This window comes from Manis pentadactyla, chromosome 15 (genome assembly GCF_030020395.1).
Source record: "Manis pentadactyla isolate mManPen7 chromosome 15, mManPen7.hap1, whole genome shotgun sequence".
Classification (NCBI taxonomy): Eukaryota; Metazoa; Chordata; class Mammalia; order Pholidota; family Manidae; genus Manis; species Manis pentadactyla.
This window is the reverse complement of record NC_080033.1, coordinates 5,125,796-5,140,062: the sequence shown is the minus strand read 5'-3', so window position 1 is coordinate 5,140,062 and position 14,267 is coordinate 5,125,796. Positions and strand designations below refer to the sequence as shown.

Here is a 14,267-nt window from a genome sequence, read left to right as displayed (position 1 = left end):
TCTGAGAAGTTGTTTTCTTTGGGTAAATTCCTAGGAGTGGAATTCCCGGGTTGAATGGTATTTCTGTTTTCAGTTTTTTCAGGAACCTCCATACTGCTTTCCACAATGGTTGAACTAGCTTACACTCCCACCAGCAGTGTAGGAGGGTCCCCCTTTCTCCACATTCTTGCCAGCATTTGTTGCTCCTAGTCTTTTCTGTGTTGGCCATCCTAACTGGTGTGAGGTGATAGCTCATTGTGGTTTTAATCTGCATTTCCCTAATCATTAGCGATGTGGAGCATCTTTTCATGTGCCTGTTGGCCACCTGAATTTCTTCTTTGGAGAACTGTCTGTTCATATCCTCCGCCCATTTTTTAATAGGGTTATTTGGTTTTTGGGTGTTGAGGTGTTTGAGTTCTTTATATATTTTGGATGTTAACCACTTGGTGGATACTTCATTTACAAATATATTCTCTCATACTGTGGGATGCCTTTTTGTTCTGCTGATGGTATCCTTCGTTGTACAGAAGCTTTTTAGCTTGATGTAGACCCATTTGTTCATTTTTTATTTTGTTTCCCTTGCCTGAGGAGATACGTTCAGGAAAAAGTTGCTCATGTATATATTCAAGAGATTTTTGCCTATGTTTTCTTCTAAGAGTTTTATGGTTTCACAACTTACATTCAGGTCTTTGATCAATTTTTAGTTTACTTTTGGATATGGGGTTAGACAATAATGCAGTTTTATTCTCTTGCATGTAGCTGTCTAGTTTTGCCAACACCAGCCAGCTTATTCTTTAACTTAACCTATTTGCTGTTTCTTCCTCTTCTTCCAGCTCCTTTATGGAATAACTTTGTAACCAGGGCAGGAGACAGACCTCCAAAGTGTAAATAAACCTACGTGGACAAAGAATGCTGAAGTCTGAACCAACGCAGTCACCTAAATAACCCTATTCTTAAGACAAAACTTCGAGGGAATTATGACTCACCTGTGTACATGATGCCTTATGCAGACCCTTACCCAAAAGGCCCTATAAAACCCCAGACCCTAAACCCTTAAGTGCACCTCCTCTCTGAGGTTGACCATACTCCCCTTTCTTTGAGTGTGTTGCTCTCCCTGTTCTACTCCAGATGAGTAGGGAGGGGCTGCTGAGCTCTGATCCAGGTGGGCTTGCAAGTTCCTGCTGCCTGGGTGACCCAGACAGGACTGCAGCTTTATGATTATGCTCTTTAGTAGCCTGCCTGAAAAATGTCCTTTCTTTGCCTTTGGGAAGTTCTCAGAGCATCATGTCACTCCATCCAGTGCTCTGAGGCTCCCCCAAATCCTGGGGTGGTAGGGCTTAGTCCCCACGCTGTGCAGATCCAAGCAGACAGTGGACGTCAGGCCACCCTGGCTTTAGGAGTTGGCAGGGGATCTGCCCTATGCGGAGCAGCAGTTCAAGAGCTTCCCTTTCCTTCGTCTATTTTTCCTTCCTCTCTGCTTTATTCAGGCACACCTGCCTTTATCTATCTTGACTCTAGCCCACTTCCCCCGGAGTGTACGCAAATATACCTGCCTTTGTCTGCCTTAACTCTGGCCTGACCCCCCCCCCCCCCGCCCTTGAAGTGCTTTCAAATAAAACTTTCATTCTGCTTCACTCCTGTGTCTCCGCCCTTCAGGTCTTTGTTGCGGTGGGACAAGAACCGAGGGGAATGAGCTCAACCCACAAAATAATTAAAAACAATTTTTTAGTTGATTTGAATATGCAACCAAGCTTGAAAATCACAGTACTATACCCTTATCTCTTAAGGGGTTGTCTGGTAATTGTCTGGCCTGGAACAACTGGGGATTTTGTAAAGGATGCTATTTGCTGCAGAGTGTCCTTGGCTGGGTGAAGGAGCCATAGAGTCAGTTCTTAACTTCCTCCTCCATCTGTCACCCCCCGCCCACCCTCCCACGTCCTGTTGCGCCCAATTCTGACTCAGACTGAAGTGTGGGAACCATTGCACCCAACCAGGGGTTGGCAGGTGTTTTCTGTCAAGGCCCCAGTAGTGAACATTTCAGCCTCTGAGCAATCTGGTCTCTGTGGCAACTCTTGCCATCATGACATGAACTATTTCACAGGTAATTTTGTAAATGAACATGCATGGCCATGTTCCAGTGAACCTTTACTTATGGATACTGAAATTTGAGTTTTCTGTAACTTCCATGTGTCAGAAAATACTATTTTCTTTCATGCGCTTTCATCCTGTTTGGGGTCCTCCGGGCTTCGTGGGCATGTCTGTCCCCTTGATTGTGGAGAGGGGTTTGCCTGCGTTCAGACTCACCAAATTGTTCACATTCACCGTGTACGGTTCTTTGTAAATCAATTATCCCCCAATAAAGCTGTTAAAAGTATGATTCCTATTCTGATTTTTTCCAACCATATAAAACGCAGTGGAGATGATGGTTGTACAGTGATGTGAAATGTATTCAACGCCACAGAACTTCACACTTGAGAATGGTTAAGATGGTAGATTTATGTTCTATTTACTTTGCCACTAAGAAAAGAAGCAAACAACAAAAAAAAGCAAAAAAATGTCAAAATGCAAAATGTAGGGGCTGTACACAAACAGGCGACTTGCCAGATTGGGCTGACCCTGTACTAGGCGGCCAGCTCTTTGACGATGGTTTTAGGATCTTCGCTGTGCACCGAGTCTACAACATAAAACCTGGCACTTACAAGGAGTTAAAGTATATTTGTTTAATCAACAAATAATGAAACCTTTGCCGTGTGACCCTATCATTCTCCCGATAACTTTGGAGGGTCTCAGGCATCGCTGGGCACTTTATGGTCGTGGTTCTGGAGCTGAATGAGTGAAACTGTTGAGGTCTCTAGATTCAGGGGCAGTGGGGCCTTCTGAGTGACACAGGGCCCATCAGCCTCAACTTCAGGACCAGCAGCTCCAGGGGGGACCTCCCCACAGGCAGCTGGAAGTCCTGCGGGCTGGATGAGATGCTGGGCTGCGGTGCATGACTTATCTGGGGGCCAGGGTTGCATACTCGCTGGGCTGGGTCTCCCTGGGCACTGAGGAGGGCGTCTCAGCCGTACCCCTGCTGGGGGTGCTGCGGGTCAGCTGGGAGTAGGTGATGTCCTGTGAGCCTACGGCTTCAGAGGCCTAAGGAAGGAAGGGAGGATACGAAACGGTGCTGTACACGGGGCCCCAAGGGGCTGCTGGGGGTGGGGCAGGGGAGGAAACTTACCTGCCCGCGCAGCGGTGCGGCCGCCTCTGGCTGTCTATCTCTCCGGGCAGCATCTAGAGGGTGGAGGAGGGGAATTCTCACCATGGGGTCAGTGTCCTTGAGGCCGAGGCCAGAGCTCCCTCCCCACTGTGAGGACCCCGCAAGAAGGTGGCCATCTGCAAGGGGACCGTTGCCAGGAACCGGAACGCCTGCACCTCCATCTGGGACCCCCAGCCTCCAGAGTGGGAGGAAGAGCACTATTTGTTGTGTAAGTCCCCAGTCTACTGTATTCTGTTGCAGCTGCCAGAACGGACAAGGACAGAGGTGGTCACATCTCCAGACAGGGCTGTTGGAGGTGATCCCAGGCCTGGCCTCTGACTTCAGTGGGAGCCTGGGGCAGGGCATTATCAAGAACACAGGGCCAGCCAGCAAACCCCAGACCTCCTGCCCCACACTCCCTCTCCCCTCCTCCGGCAAATGCTGCCTCCCATTCCGGCAGCCCTGCGGCCCTGGGGCTCTGGGCAAGCTTGCCGGGCCGGGACCTACTGCATCTCATGGACTTACTGTTCTTGGCTTTGCGCTGGTGGAGGAAAAAGGAAGATGAGGAGGAGGACCACGAGAAGCATGGTGGCCCCTGGGATGGCAATCAGAAGGTTCTGGTGTCTCTCCTGGAAGGTGTGGTTGGACGGCAGGGCTACAGGGAGAACATAGAAAGGAGAATGCGTAGGAAAGCTGTCCCTCACCACGTCCTGGGCCTGTGTGTCCCCTCAGACCCTGTCCACTCCTCTCCAAGCACAGGGCTGCGGTCCCCACTCCCTAGCCAAGGGAGGGGCTCTGAGCCCCTCATTTGCTTGCCCCATGCCGTCATGGCTACGAAAGAGCACTTGGAAACGCGGCCCCATGTGCATCCACACAGGGTCCACACGTGATGGCCCCGGGCACCCCTGGGCCACGCTGATTCTGTGGCCGCGAACTCAGAATGGAGTTTACACCTTAAAGCCACCGACGTGGATCAAAAGCACTTTGCCACCTGTACCAACAACCTGAATCCACATTTCAGTGCCTGTTCCGGGTGTTTTGTGGGCATGTGGACCACGTTTGCTCACGGCTGGGTATTGTCTGTGGCTGCTTTTGTTTACAGGGCCAGAGGTGAGGACTGGTGAGAGACCAAGAATCCACGAAGCCGCAACACCCACCAGCTGGCCCATTGCACCCTGACCGCCCACCGGGGCAGAGGGAGAGCAAGTCGGAGCCGAGCGGGTGGAGGGAAGGTGACAGTGTGACCACAGCAAGGCTGACGGAGGAGCTCATTTCAGGAATTAAGAACTGAGCGGCTGTGTGGACATTTGTGGACACAGGATGCCTTTGTATTACACAGACGCAGCTGGATTCTCAAAAACCTTTCACGTTTTCTTTTTAATCAAACAGGCAGGGAGCCGGATTTAGCCCTCGGGCCATGGCTTCCAGATCTCTGTCCTAGGTTTTGCAGGTCCATGTCGTCCCTGAGGAGTCCCTTCCGTCCACCACAGTGCCTGGGACGTCCACCACTTCCTCCGCAATCCCGGTGCTCATCAATTCTGCACCCGCGTCTCCAGCCTGCCCTCTTCTAGCCCGAGACTTACACAGCCAACCTCCCGTTGCCCATCTCCCTGGGACTCGGGGCTCCAACTCCAAAGCAAAGTCTGACATGAAAGTCCTCACATGTCTGCCGCCCCGTGAAATGTTTCCCCCCAACCTCGGATGGTCTAAAGACCAGCAGGGCGACATAGTGAATTGGCTGCAGATGCAACCCTCATACTCTTTGTGTCAGGGCAGTGTAGGGACAGAGCCTCTAGAGCACAGGGTGAGCCCAGAGCCACCCCCGCCATGATTCTGAGCTGATCCGAGCCTTCTCCCTTCTGGGGGTAGAGCTCTGTGGCTGAGGGCTTATCAGTCCTGGGAGCTCAGGAATATCGGCAACACAGATGGATGGCAAATGGCTTCTGTGGGTCCCAAGGACATTATCTGTGGTCTGAAGACCCCTACCTGCCACGTCTCTTCTCTCTCTGCCTACAGCCTCTGTCTCTGGTACAGAGCCCTTCTTCTGCTCCAAGTCAGAGAAGAGAAAATGGAAACTCCTAAGTCTTCCATCTAAACTCGGTTACTTACCCGTGGACCAACCTGGTCTTGTGGGATTGGGACACTCAGGAGCTTCTGCAAATGGGGATGAAACAGGAGGGGTTCTCCTTGACCTCTGCTCAGACTTCTTCGATCCAGATGCCTGAGCTCCATGGCCCTACGCCGAGAGTGGCATGTCCACGCCAGCATGTCCCCCACCCGCCTTCCCCCCGCTGACCTTTCTTGCCGCTGACCTGCCTTCCTCCCCTGCCCGCCTTCTCCCTGCTTAACTGCCTTCCCCTACCATCCGCCCTCCCCCCCACCTTCCCCCTGCTGACCCACCTTTCTCCCACCACCCACCTTCCCAATCACTGCCCGCACGGGATAGCGTCGTCTCGGGGTCACACGGGCTGATGGGCAGGGCTTCCTCACCTTTGACCACAAGCTGGAACGGGTCACTCGGGTGAGACCACACGAAGGGGTGGTTGTGGAAGGCGCCGTAGCATCTGTTGGTCCCCCCATGTGCGGAGGAGCTGCGCTTCAAGAGGAAGGTGGCCTGGCGTTCGGAGCCCTTGGGGCTGGAGCTTCTGTTCTGGGTGGGGAGAATGCCTTCTTTGGTGAGAGTAAGTATTTCAAACGTGGCTTTGGAGAAACACCGCAGCTCCATGTCGTCTCCTTGAGGCACCACGGTGCCAGGAGCACACGAGAGGGAGGGCTTGTCGAAAGCCCCTGAGGAGGGAGGGTGTTGGTGGCAGGGGCAGCAGCCTCCCTGCAGCTCCCCTCGGCCCCCTGCCCAGGCCAGGCTCCAGTTCCCACCGTCCTTGTCCTGTCCTGAGGGATCCTGGGTCCCTCCCTGGGGACAGAGGTACAGCTGCTCTGTGCTTCCCAGCTCCACGACCGGATTCTTCCCTTGGCCGAGGTCGCTTCTGGCTCTGCGGCCCCTGCGGCCCACTCACCGGTCGTCACCAGCTTCAGAGGCTCGCTGAGCCTGGACCAGCAGCCACGGCTCTTGTAGGAACAGCGGTGCGGCCCTGAGCGGTCTCTGTGATCTCTGTGAGATTGACCTCCCCGGACTCCTGTGCTTTCAATCCATCCGTGGGCTCGGGCCATCCTTCTTGAGAAATCCTGAACATTTCCACATCTGCAGCCGCGTGGCACCGGATGGTGACAGGATGCCTAACTGGAATCATGGACCCAGGCCAAGCTGTGATTTGAGGCTGGGGGAGATTTCCTAGAAGAGAGGGCCAGGTCACGGACCTACAGGCGTGTCTGCCCCTCCGCCAGCCTTCCATGCCACCCCTCGTGTTCCAGCCACTGGCTAAAGGCGCTGATAGCTGGCACAGCAGAGGGGACCTCAGGAGTTTTGAAAGTCTCGCCACCCTGTGCCTGAGCTCCCTGGGCCGCAGACAAGCCTAGAAGGGAACAGCGGGTAAGCAGCGGCCAGCCTAGCATACCGCCGACCTGCCCTCCTGCCCCCTCCCGTTTGGACCCCGACCCCCCTCCAGGGCTCACCAAGACACAGCAGGGTGGGAAGAACCAGGGCCATCTCTCTGGCAAGCGGCACAGCCTCCTAGGAAGCAGGCTTGGGGTCCTCCAGAGGGACAACCGGCAATGTTTGGAGACATGTTGGTTCTCAAAACTGGAGGGTGCTATTGACATCTAGTGAGTAGAGGCAAAGGATGCTGGGAAACGTCCTGCGGGGACGGCCCCTCAGCAAAGAAGCCTCCATCTCAAATGTCCATAGTCCTGAGGTTGGGGACCATGGCACCGGTGGTCCAGGAGACAGATGGCGTGTCAGAATTGCCTGGGGAGCTCTGCAAAGCTCCTGATTCCTTCAAACCCACGCCAGACCAATTCAGGATCGCAAGGACAGAGCCCCGGTGATTTCATCGGGAGTCTCATTGTAAAGGTTGAGAACCAGGCAGTGGTAATCATAGTGGGGGCCATTCCACCCTGCAGAGCGAGACCCGCCGCGTCCCAGGGGCCCCACAGGCCCATCGTGGAGCTGGGCCGGGCAGACAGCATTCTTACTAGATGGACGTTTCTTTTACAGGGAATACACGGGCTGCAGTAAGTGAGTACCTATCTCTGAGCCCTAGTCCTTCATCTGTCATTTGGGATGGTATTCTTGATCCCAAAAAACTTAGGCGAAGGAGTGCAGCGTGCTCATGGAATTTACGGGTTTGTTCTTTTCCCCCCAAATACTTGCAGCGACAGCACCAAGGAAGCGGCTGCTGCTCAGCCTGCTGACTTTACTGCAATCCCGCGATTCTAGGCTGTGGCCTATCAGCCCCTCTCAGGAGATGTCCCTGCTGTCGATCTGGTATTTGGGGCTTATTTCTGGTTCTTTCACGATGTATTTTCCAGGTGGCTGTAGTCACGATCCCAGCCCCAACTTTCTCTTCTATCCCCAAGAGGCGCTTTGGCTGGGAGCCGGTGACCGTTTCCCCCGCAACACGGCCCGGAGAAGCCAAAGGTTCAAGCCGCTCCTGAATCCCAGCACGCGCACAGCTAAGGCGTGGGCGGACCGCCGGCGGTGAGGGGCCCCGCGCACCGGGCTCCCGCGACGCCACCACGGAGGCAGGTCCTCGTGCGTGCGCCAGGCAGGCCCTGCCGGGGGCCGACGGCTCCGAGGAGCTGCGGGGCCCGCGGGCGCGCTCCTCCACCGCGTCTGCGGCGACTGGCGGCAGCGGCGCCCGGGCTCCTCGGGAACCAGCGCGAAGGACAGGCTGCTGAGGCCACGCTGCTCATCACCACGCGCCCGGGGATCCTGCTGGAGCGGCCGCTGCTGCCGGTGGGAGGCGGTCCCGCGGGCGCGCCTCCCGCGCCACTTGACCGCGTCTTCTGGGGCGGCCTGGGCGCGGCGCACCCGCCGTGCGCTCCTGGCGGCCACCTGCGCGCGGAGGCTGCGGGAGGCGCTGCGGGAGGGCGGCCACGCCCCTGCGCCCGGGGTGCTGCCCCTGCGAGTCGCCTGCACGAGTCTCAGCAGCCGCAGCCGCTGCGGGGGCAGCAGGCGATGCCCACGTCGAGGGCGCGTCTCGCGTCTGAGCGGCGGCCGACCTGCAGCGCGCGGCGCTCTGCCTCCGACGCTGTCCGGTCTTGCGGAGCGTCTCGCTGCGGGTGCAAAGGGGGTCTTCAGGAGCGGGTGCTGGCCGCGGGACCACCGCTCAGGCCGACAGGTGAGAACCGTGTGCGCCCCTTCCGTCCCGTTGCGGGACAGCCTCCTGCTCCCTGGGGCTCGGGGTCTGGTGTCCCCTCTGGGGGGCCTTCATTGCACAAACACCATTCAGGGCGGGAGGTGTGGCGCTGTGATTAGGAATGGGGTCCCCCGGAAGCAGGCCCTGTTCTGGTGTTGCAGGTGTTGCGCTGGGAATGGGCTCACTGGACTTAGGACATTTCATGTATTTTCCCTCCCCACCAACTCTGTCTTTGAGAAAACTGTCTCATCATGCTGTGCGTGACGTCCCCGTAACTGCACCAATTTTCATTTCCACCGACAGTGTGTGAGGGTTCCCTTTCCTCCACACGTTCCCCAATATCTTCCTTTTTTTATTTCATGGCAGCTATTCTAACAGGCGTGAGAGGCAATTTCATTGTGATTTTTTAAAATTGAAATATAGTTCATGCACAATATTATGCTGTTTGAGGTGCACAACATAGTGGCTTGACAATTATAAACATTACTAAATGCTCACCATGACTCACAAGGTTACCATCTGTTATGCTACAAAAATAATGGAACATTCCAGTATCTTAAGCAGACTGTATTCCATAGCAGACTACATTCCCTCTGTTGTCCTTTATCCCCCAAATTTATTTTATAACTGGAATTTTGTACCTCTTTGATTTGTATGTCCCTGATGATCAGTGATGTGGAGCATCTTTCATGTGTCTGTTGACCATCTGTATGTCTTTGGAAAAATGCCTATTCAGATCTTCTTCCCATTTTTTAGTCAGGTTTTTTTTCCTACTGAGCTGTATGTGTTTTTTATGTGTTTTGGTATTAACCCCTTATCAGATACGATTTGCACACATTTCCTCCCATCCTGTAGGTCACGTTTTCATCTTGTTGCTGTTTCCATGCTGTGTCGCTTCCAGTTATATGTCTGCTCGCACGTGTGCTGTTCTGCAGGGGCCCGCGTCTGTCTCCATCTCTTCCTCCTAGGTCACAGGAGGGCCGTCTCTCTGTCTCTGGGTGCATCTCTGCTCTGTATTTGGTTAAAAAAGAACCTGAGCGTTCTGGGTGTGGATCACAGCTTCCTGAGTGTCCTCAGTGAGGAATCTTTGTGAGCGAATAATCTATCACCTGTCACCTCCAGGAAGTGGTATTAGTGCAAGCTGGTCTCGTGACAGTGACCCTGGGTGTCTCTAACGTGAGAGCGGTGTTTGAATACCTGAGCAGGCTCTGACCAGCCAGGTGCTCAGAACACAAAGAAATGAGATGGTTCCTCCCTTCCGTGTGTCTACAGGGCAAACCATACGTCACAGTGAGTTGTCATGAAATCTGGCCAGGAGTCTGGATGTTTCCGTACATCTGCTACGGGCCATATTTGAAACAGACTGGAGGAAATAGAGGTGCCTGCATGTCAGGAGACCTGGGAGGGAATTGGGGAAATATTCTAGAGAGCAGATCCAAATTCATGAATAATAGTGTGTTGGTGAGGCAATGGTGAATTCATGACGGAAAATCTGAGTAAGGCAGGTCGCGGCAGGTGTAAAGCGTGATATGGGCCACCGAGGCAGGGGACGATTAGGACATCCTTTTAAACCAACACGTTCAAGGGATGAACTTTCTAAGTCCTGTTCAAAATTACATACAGAACATTGCTGAAACCTTTCCCCCGAACAACATGCCTAGAAGGCTTTAATTAAGCCACTGAAAATATCATGCTGTTTACTTGGAGCAAATAGCTGTGCCGAACATCAGTTGTACCTGCTGACACAGGTGACAGGCAGCTTGCTTGCCTCCGTGCCACGGGGCTTGTGGGTTTGGGGAGGAGGCTATTTCACAACAGGGGGGTGGACTACAGGTTTAGAAGGACTAGATTAGAACAGATTAAGAAGCTTTAAAGAGAGAAGTGAAAATGAAGATCGGAAATAAGAGTGTAGCAGAGGAGACGGGAATGTGGGCGTTGATTCCATCTTCCCTTCGGAAGGATTAAGCCTGCTTTAAAGAGTCACTTCCTGCTGTGTACATGGGGTAATTTATGAGCTAGATTCATTATCGTGTAACATGAGGTTGATTCCTTCTCTGAAGAAGGTGACACAGACCAGGTGCTAGGAGAATCTTACCTGTTTTTAAAAATGCTGACCTGTTTCTTGAAGCCCAGAGTTTGATTAGAGAAAATCTATGTTATATTCCATTTAAGATTTACTTCAATCCCATTTAAAATTCCACAACCATGCTAGATGACAGGAAAATTAAAGATAAAAAAACAACTCTTATGGTCCATACCTTCAAGGAGTCTGTCATTCGCTTGCTAACATATAGACCGTAACTTACGGCGTAAGTGAGAACTGAGCTGTGAAAGGCAGATGCACCGTGGGCACGTGTGAGATGTGACCTCTCCTGACTAGAAGTCAGGAGCCTGCGGGGAAGGGAGGAAGTGCATGCGCGGAAATGTGGGAGGAAATAACGGAGGGGATACCGACATGAGGACAGCGACATTTTGTCTGAACGGCGGCTTGAGCAAAACCGAGGGCGTGCCTGCCCGTGCGCCGCCGTCCCCACCCGCCATCCCCTCAGCTGCTGCCACGAGTAGGCCTCCTCTCCTGCCAGCGACCCCTGCAAGCTGCTCTGTGCCGGTGGGCGAGCTAGAAAGTGAGCGGCCGCCCGGACTGGATTCCGTGCTGAGCCGGGGAACGTGTTCCCAACAGAACACGGAGGAGGCTCCGGCCTCTCTTCCCCAGCCGGCTTGTCTGCGCATTGAGTGCTGAATCCCGATGGGAGAGAATCACCCAGAATTGTGTGTCATCCTCCAGCTTACGAACGTGCTATTTCAGATACGTGTTGCCTGCCTTTTGTGAGTCAGAGCGGCCGTCCGCCCGCCCGACTGTGGCAGCCGCAGCCGCAGACGCATCCAGCGTGGGGCTCCTGGGACCTCCCCGGCTTCCGGGCTCTCCCGAGGGCGCGGATCAGCATCCGCCCCTGGGCACCGTGTTGCCCCCTCGGCGTAGCTGGATTTGCTGGGTTACCTGCGGGGCACCTGCTGACGTAGACACCTGGCCCCCCCTTTGATCACCTGCATTTTGCTCCCCTTCTCTCACCCCTGCCTCTCCAGGCTTTGATCACTAGCGCAAGACGGGGTGGGAATGAACAAGCGAGGCGTCTGCAGGGAGCGCGGGCTTCGGAGGTGTTCTCTCCATCTGCTCGGGCGGCACTTTCGGAGGCTGGCGGACTGTCACCTTACTGAAGCCTTTGCGGGGACCTCTCTTTTCTCTGATTGTCAACCAGAGGCCGACACACCTGTGCTTGGCCGATGACAGCCTTGGCGATGGTGGGCTGAAACCTCCGTGTGAGGGCTTGAGTTACCCCGAATGTCAGCCACAGACCCTGGCCTGAGTCTGTGCGCACACACCCGTTTCATGTAGACAGATGTGAGGGCACGTGATAAGTCTGGTTGAAACCGGCAAGACCTTGGTACAAACTGAGTCCGTAGGACGCGGCCTCATCGTGCCACAGTTAATGCGTTTATCAGGTTACTTTGTGAGCTTGTCAACTTTGGTATAAACATTTTCTATGACAAGCGTGTGAATCCGTATTCCACGCTGGAGGACAGCGTTCTCCATGGCCACGCCCTTCCTGTCTGTCTGGCTTCCTCTCTGCTTTCTGCCCACCTCGGGGTGCATCTTCAACCAGCCCCTTTCTCAGGTCCCCGAACACGCCCAGCCTGTCTCCACTGCAAGGCCTTTGTTCTCACTGCTTATTGTTTCCTGACTAGCGTGCTCAGCTCCTGCGATCTGCAGGGCTGTCTGCTAATATTTCCCTTCCCACCTTGGTTATTCTGGGGGAGCAAACTAGTTGTGAGGATTCTGAGGTCTTCCACTCTCCTAGTGCACCACGCTCTGTTCTCTGTAAGAAAGAATATATTGGCCGTAAACATCTTCCTGCCCTACCTAGAATGATACAATTTTTTATTTATTTTTTTATGGAGGTGAAATTCACATAATGTAAAGGTAATCACCTTTTTTTTTAAAGTGTACAACTCAGTGGCATTGTGTATACTTAATTTGCAACTCCCACCCCTGCCTAGTTCTGGAATGTTTTCATCACCCCAGGTGGAAACTCCAGACTCACAGACAGTCACCATCCATTCCCCTCAGCCTCCTGGTAACCACAAATCTGTTTTCTGTCTCTTCGGATCTACTTATGCTGTACATTTCATATAAATGGAGTCTTACAATAGGCTTTTGCTTTGGGTTTCTTCAGTTGATATAATGTTTTCAAGAGTAAATATTTCGTTCCTTACATGGTCAAATAATATCCCATTCTATGGCCATACAATAGTTTGTTAATCCGTTTACCCACTGTGTATTTCATTTTGGCCAGGAATTGAATTGATTTTCTGTATCTCCAGTGCCTCCAGAAGGCACCACACCGGTCGAGGGGTCCGCCTGGGTGGCGTCAGCTCGCAAGGCTACAGATCAGCTAATAGGTGCTGCGTCTCCCCTACATGGTACCTGCCTCTCTCCTCCACTGGCCAAGGCATCTTTTAGTCTGGAAGGAGCTCTGGGAAAGGGAGGCGATGACAACACGCCATGCCTTACTGAGCATAATTAACCTGCTGTAAAGTCTAAAGGAAAACAATCTAATTCTTCTGTACACTGACCCTGAGGCTTCCGATCTTATTCCTTCATTTCACACCTCACGTGCACGTCATTCTGAGGCATCTTCTTCCAGACCTAGGGCATGTCCAGCGCCTCTCCACTGCTGACGCTCTCACCGGAGCCGCCAGCGAGCATGCGGGTTGTCACTGAATCTCTGAGCCGGGCTGCAGGTATGGTTTTGAACCTCGATTTCTTCGAGTCTGTTGTCAACTCATCATCCTGAGGTACCTTTCAAGTTGCAGGCCAGACCCCAGGACCTTTGTGTCCAAAGACTCAAAAGCTCACATCTGGATATAGATAAAACCCTATGATGTACAATAAGCTACAGGACCCTATGGGGTCCTCTTACCGGTTATGAGCCACTCTTTCTGCTCCCCCTTTGCTTGGTATTTCAGCTGCTCTGGCTTATTTCCCCAGTTACTGTAATGGCCTCCTTTCCACCTTCCTTTAGCTCCTTCCCAGGGAGGAATTCACTGACCACAGTCTGCCGGATCCTTCTCTGTGCGGTCTACGTAATCCTATTTATTTTGTCCCAATACCATTATCCTCTGTCTTCAGCACAACACATCCTGACGTCTGATGTCATTAAAATAAGCTCCATGAAGTATATATATTTACTTCATTTCTTTGCTACTGGGTCCCCAGCAAGGAAGAGTGTCTGCAACATCGTCAGTTCTAAATGAGAACTGCGACCTGCGCAGCGAACCAGCGGGTCTGTGCTCTCTCTCTCCGCAGGCTCTGGGGCCGTCCTCCGTGCTGTCAGCATCTTGCACCTGCTCTCATCAGCAGCCCACGGCCCCGAAGCTCCGGACAGCACGCCTTGGGGCAGAGTGGAGTATTGGTGCTCTTCCGGCTTTCAAACAAAACAATGGCCCCTTAAAGACACTGAGGTTGAAGTGGGATGAATCTAGCGTGGAAATGCAGAAGCTGTGGACGGGGGTGAAGGACTGAACCCAGACGTGACAGCTGAGTGCAGAGACGGCAGGGCAGCAGATCCCCGTGCTGGGGCCCCCTGGCCTGGGCACCCCGACATCATTCTTTAGTCGTTACTAAAGCGCGGGTGCTCTGATGTGGCTAAGACATCTCATCAAGGAGACCGGAGGGTCAGATGTCAATTCCAGGGTCAAATGTAGAGCTTAGGACAAATAAATCCCCTTTATTTTTA

The 14,267-nt window shown here is 53.3% G+C and overlaps 2 protein-coding genes across 5 annotated transcripts in view; one reads left to right on the top strand and one right to left on the bottom strand.

Moving 5' to 3' along the window:
- LOC130680909 (zinc finger protein 558-like) overlaps positions 1-14,267 on the top strand; it is a 28,638-nt gene extending 14,371 nt beyond the window's left edge. For 3 of the 4 annotated variants that reach the window (XR_008993943.1, XM_057492702.1, XM_057492703.1), the window contains exon 4: positions 813-2,356. Coding sequence is in view for 3 of the 4 variants with exons in the window: in XM_057492702.1 (XP_057348685.1) it covers positions 813-871 (59 nt within the window). In the remaining variant the exon portion in view is untranslated. Of the gene's footprint in view, positions 1-812; positions 2,357-13,837 lie in introns of those variants that run through there. The other variant, XM_057492699.1, reaches the window with a different exon arrangement.
- LOC130680910 (platelet glycoprotein VI-like) lies at positions 3,770-6,502 on the bottom strand. Its single transcript, XM_057492704.1, has 4 exons — positions 6,232-6,502; positions 5,708-6,004; positions 5,327-5,453; positions 3,770-3,872 (listed from the first exon to the last, which is right to left on the bottom strand). The coding sequence occupies exons 1-3, from the start codon at positions 6,383-6,385 to the stop codon at positions 5,416-5,418; spliced, it is 489 nt and encodes a 162-aa protein (XP_057348687.1). The 5' UTR covers positions 6,386-6,502; the 3' UTR covers positions 3,770-3,872; positions 5,327-5,415.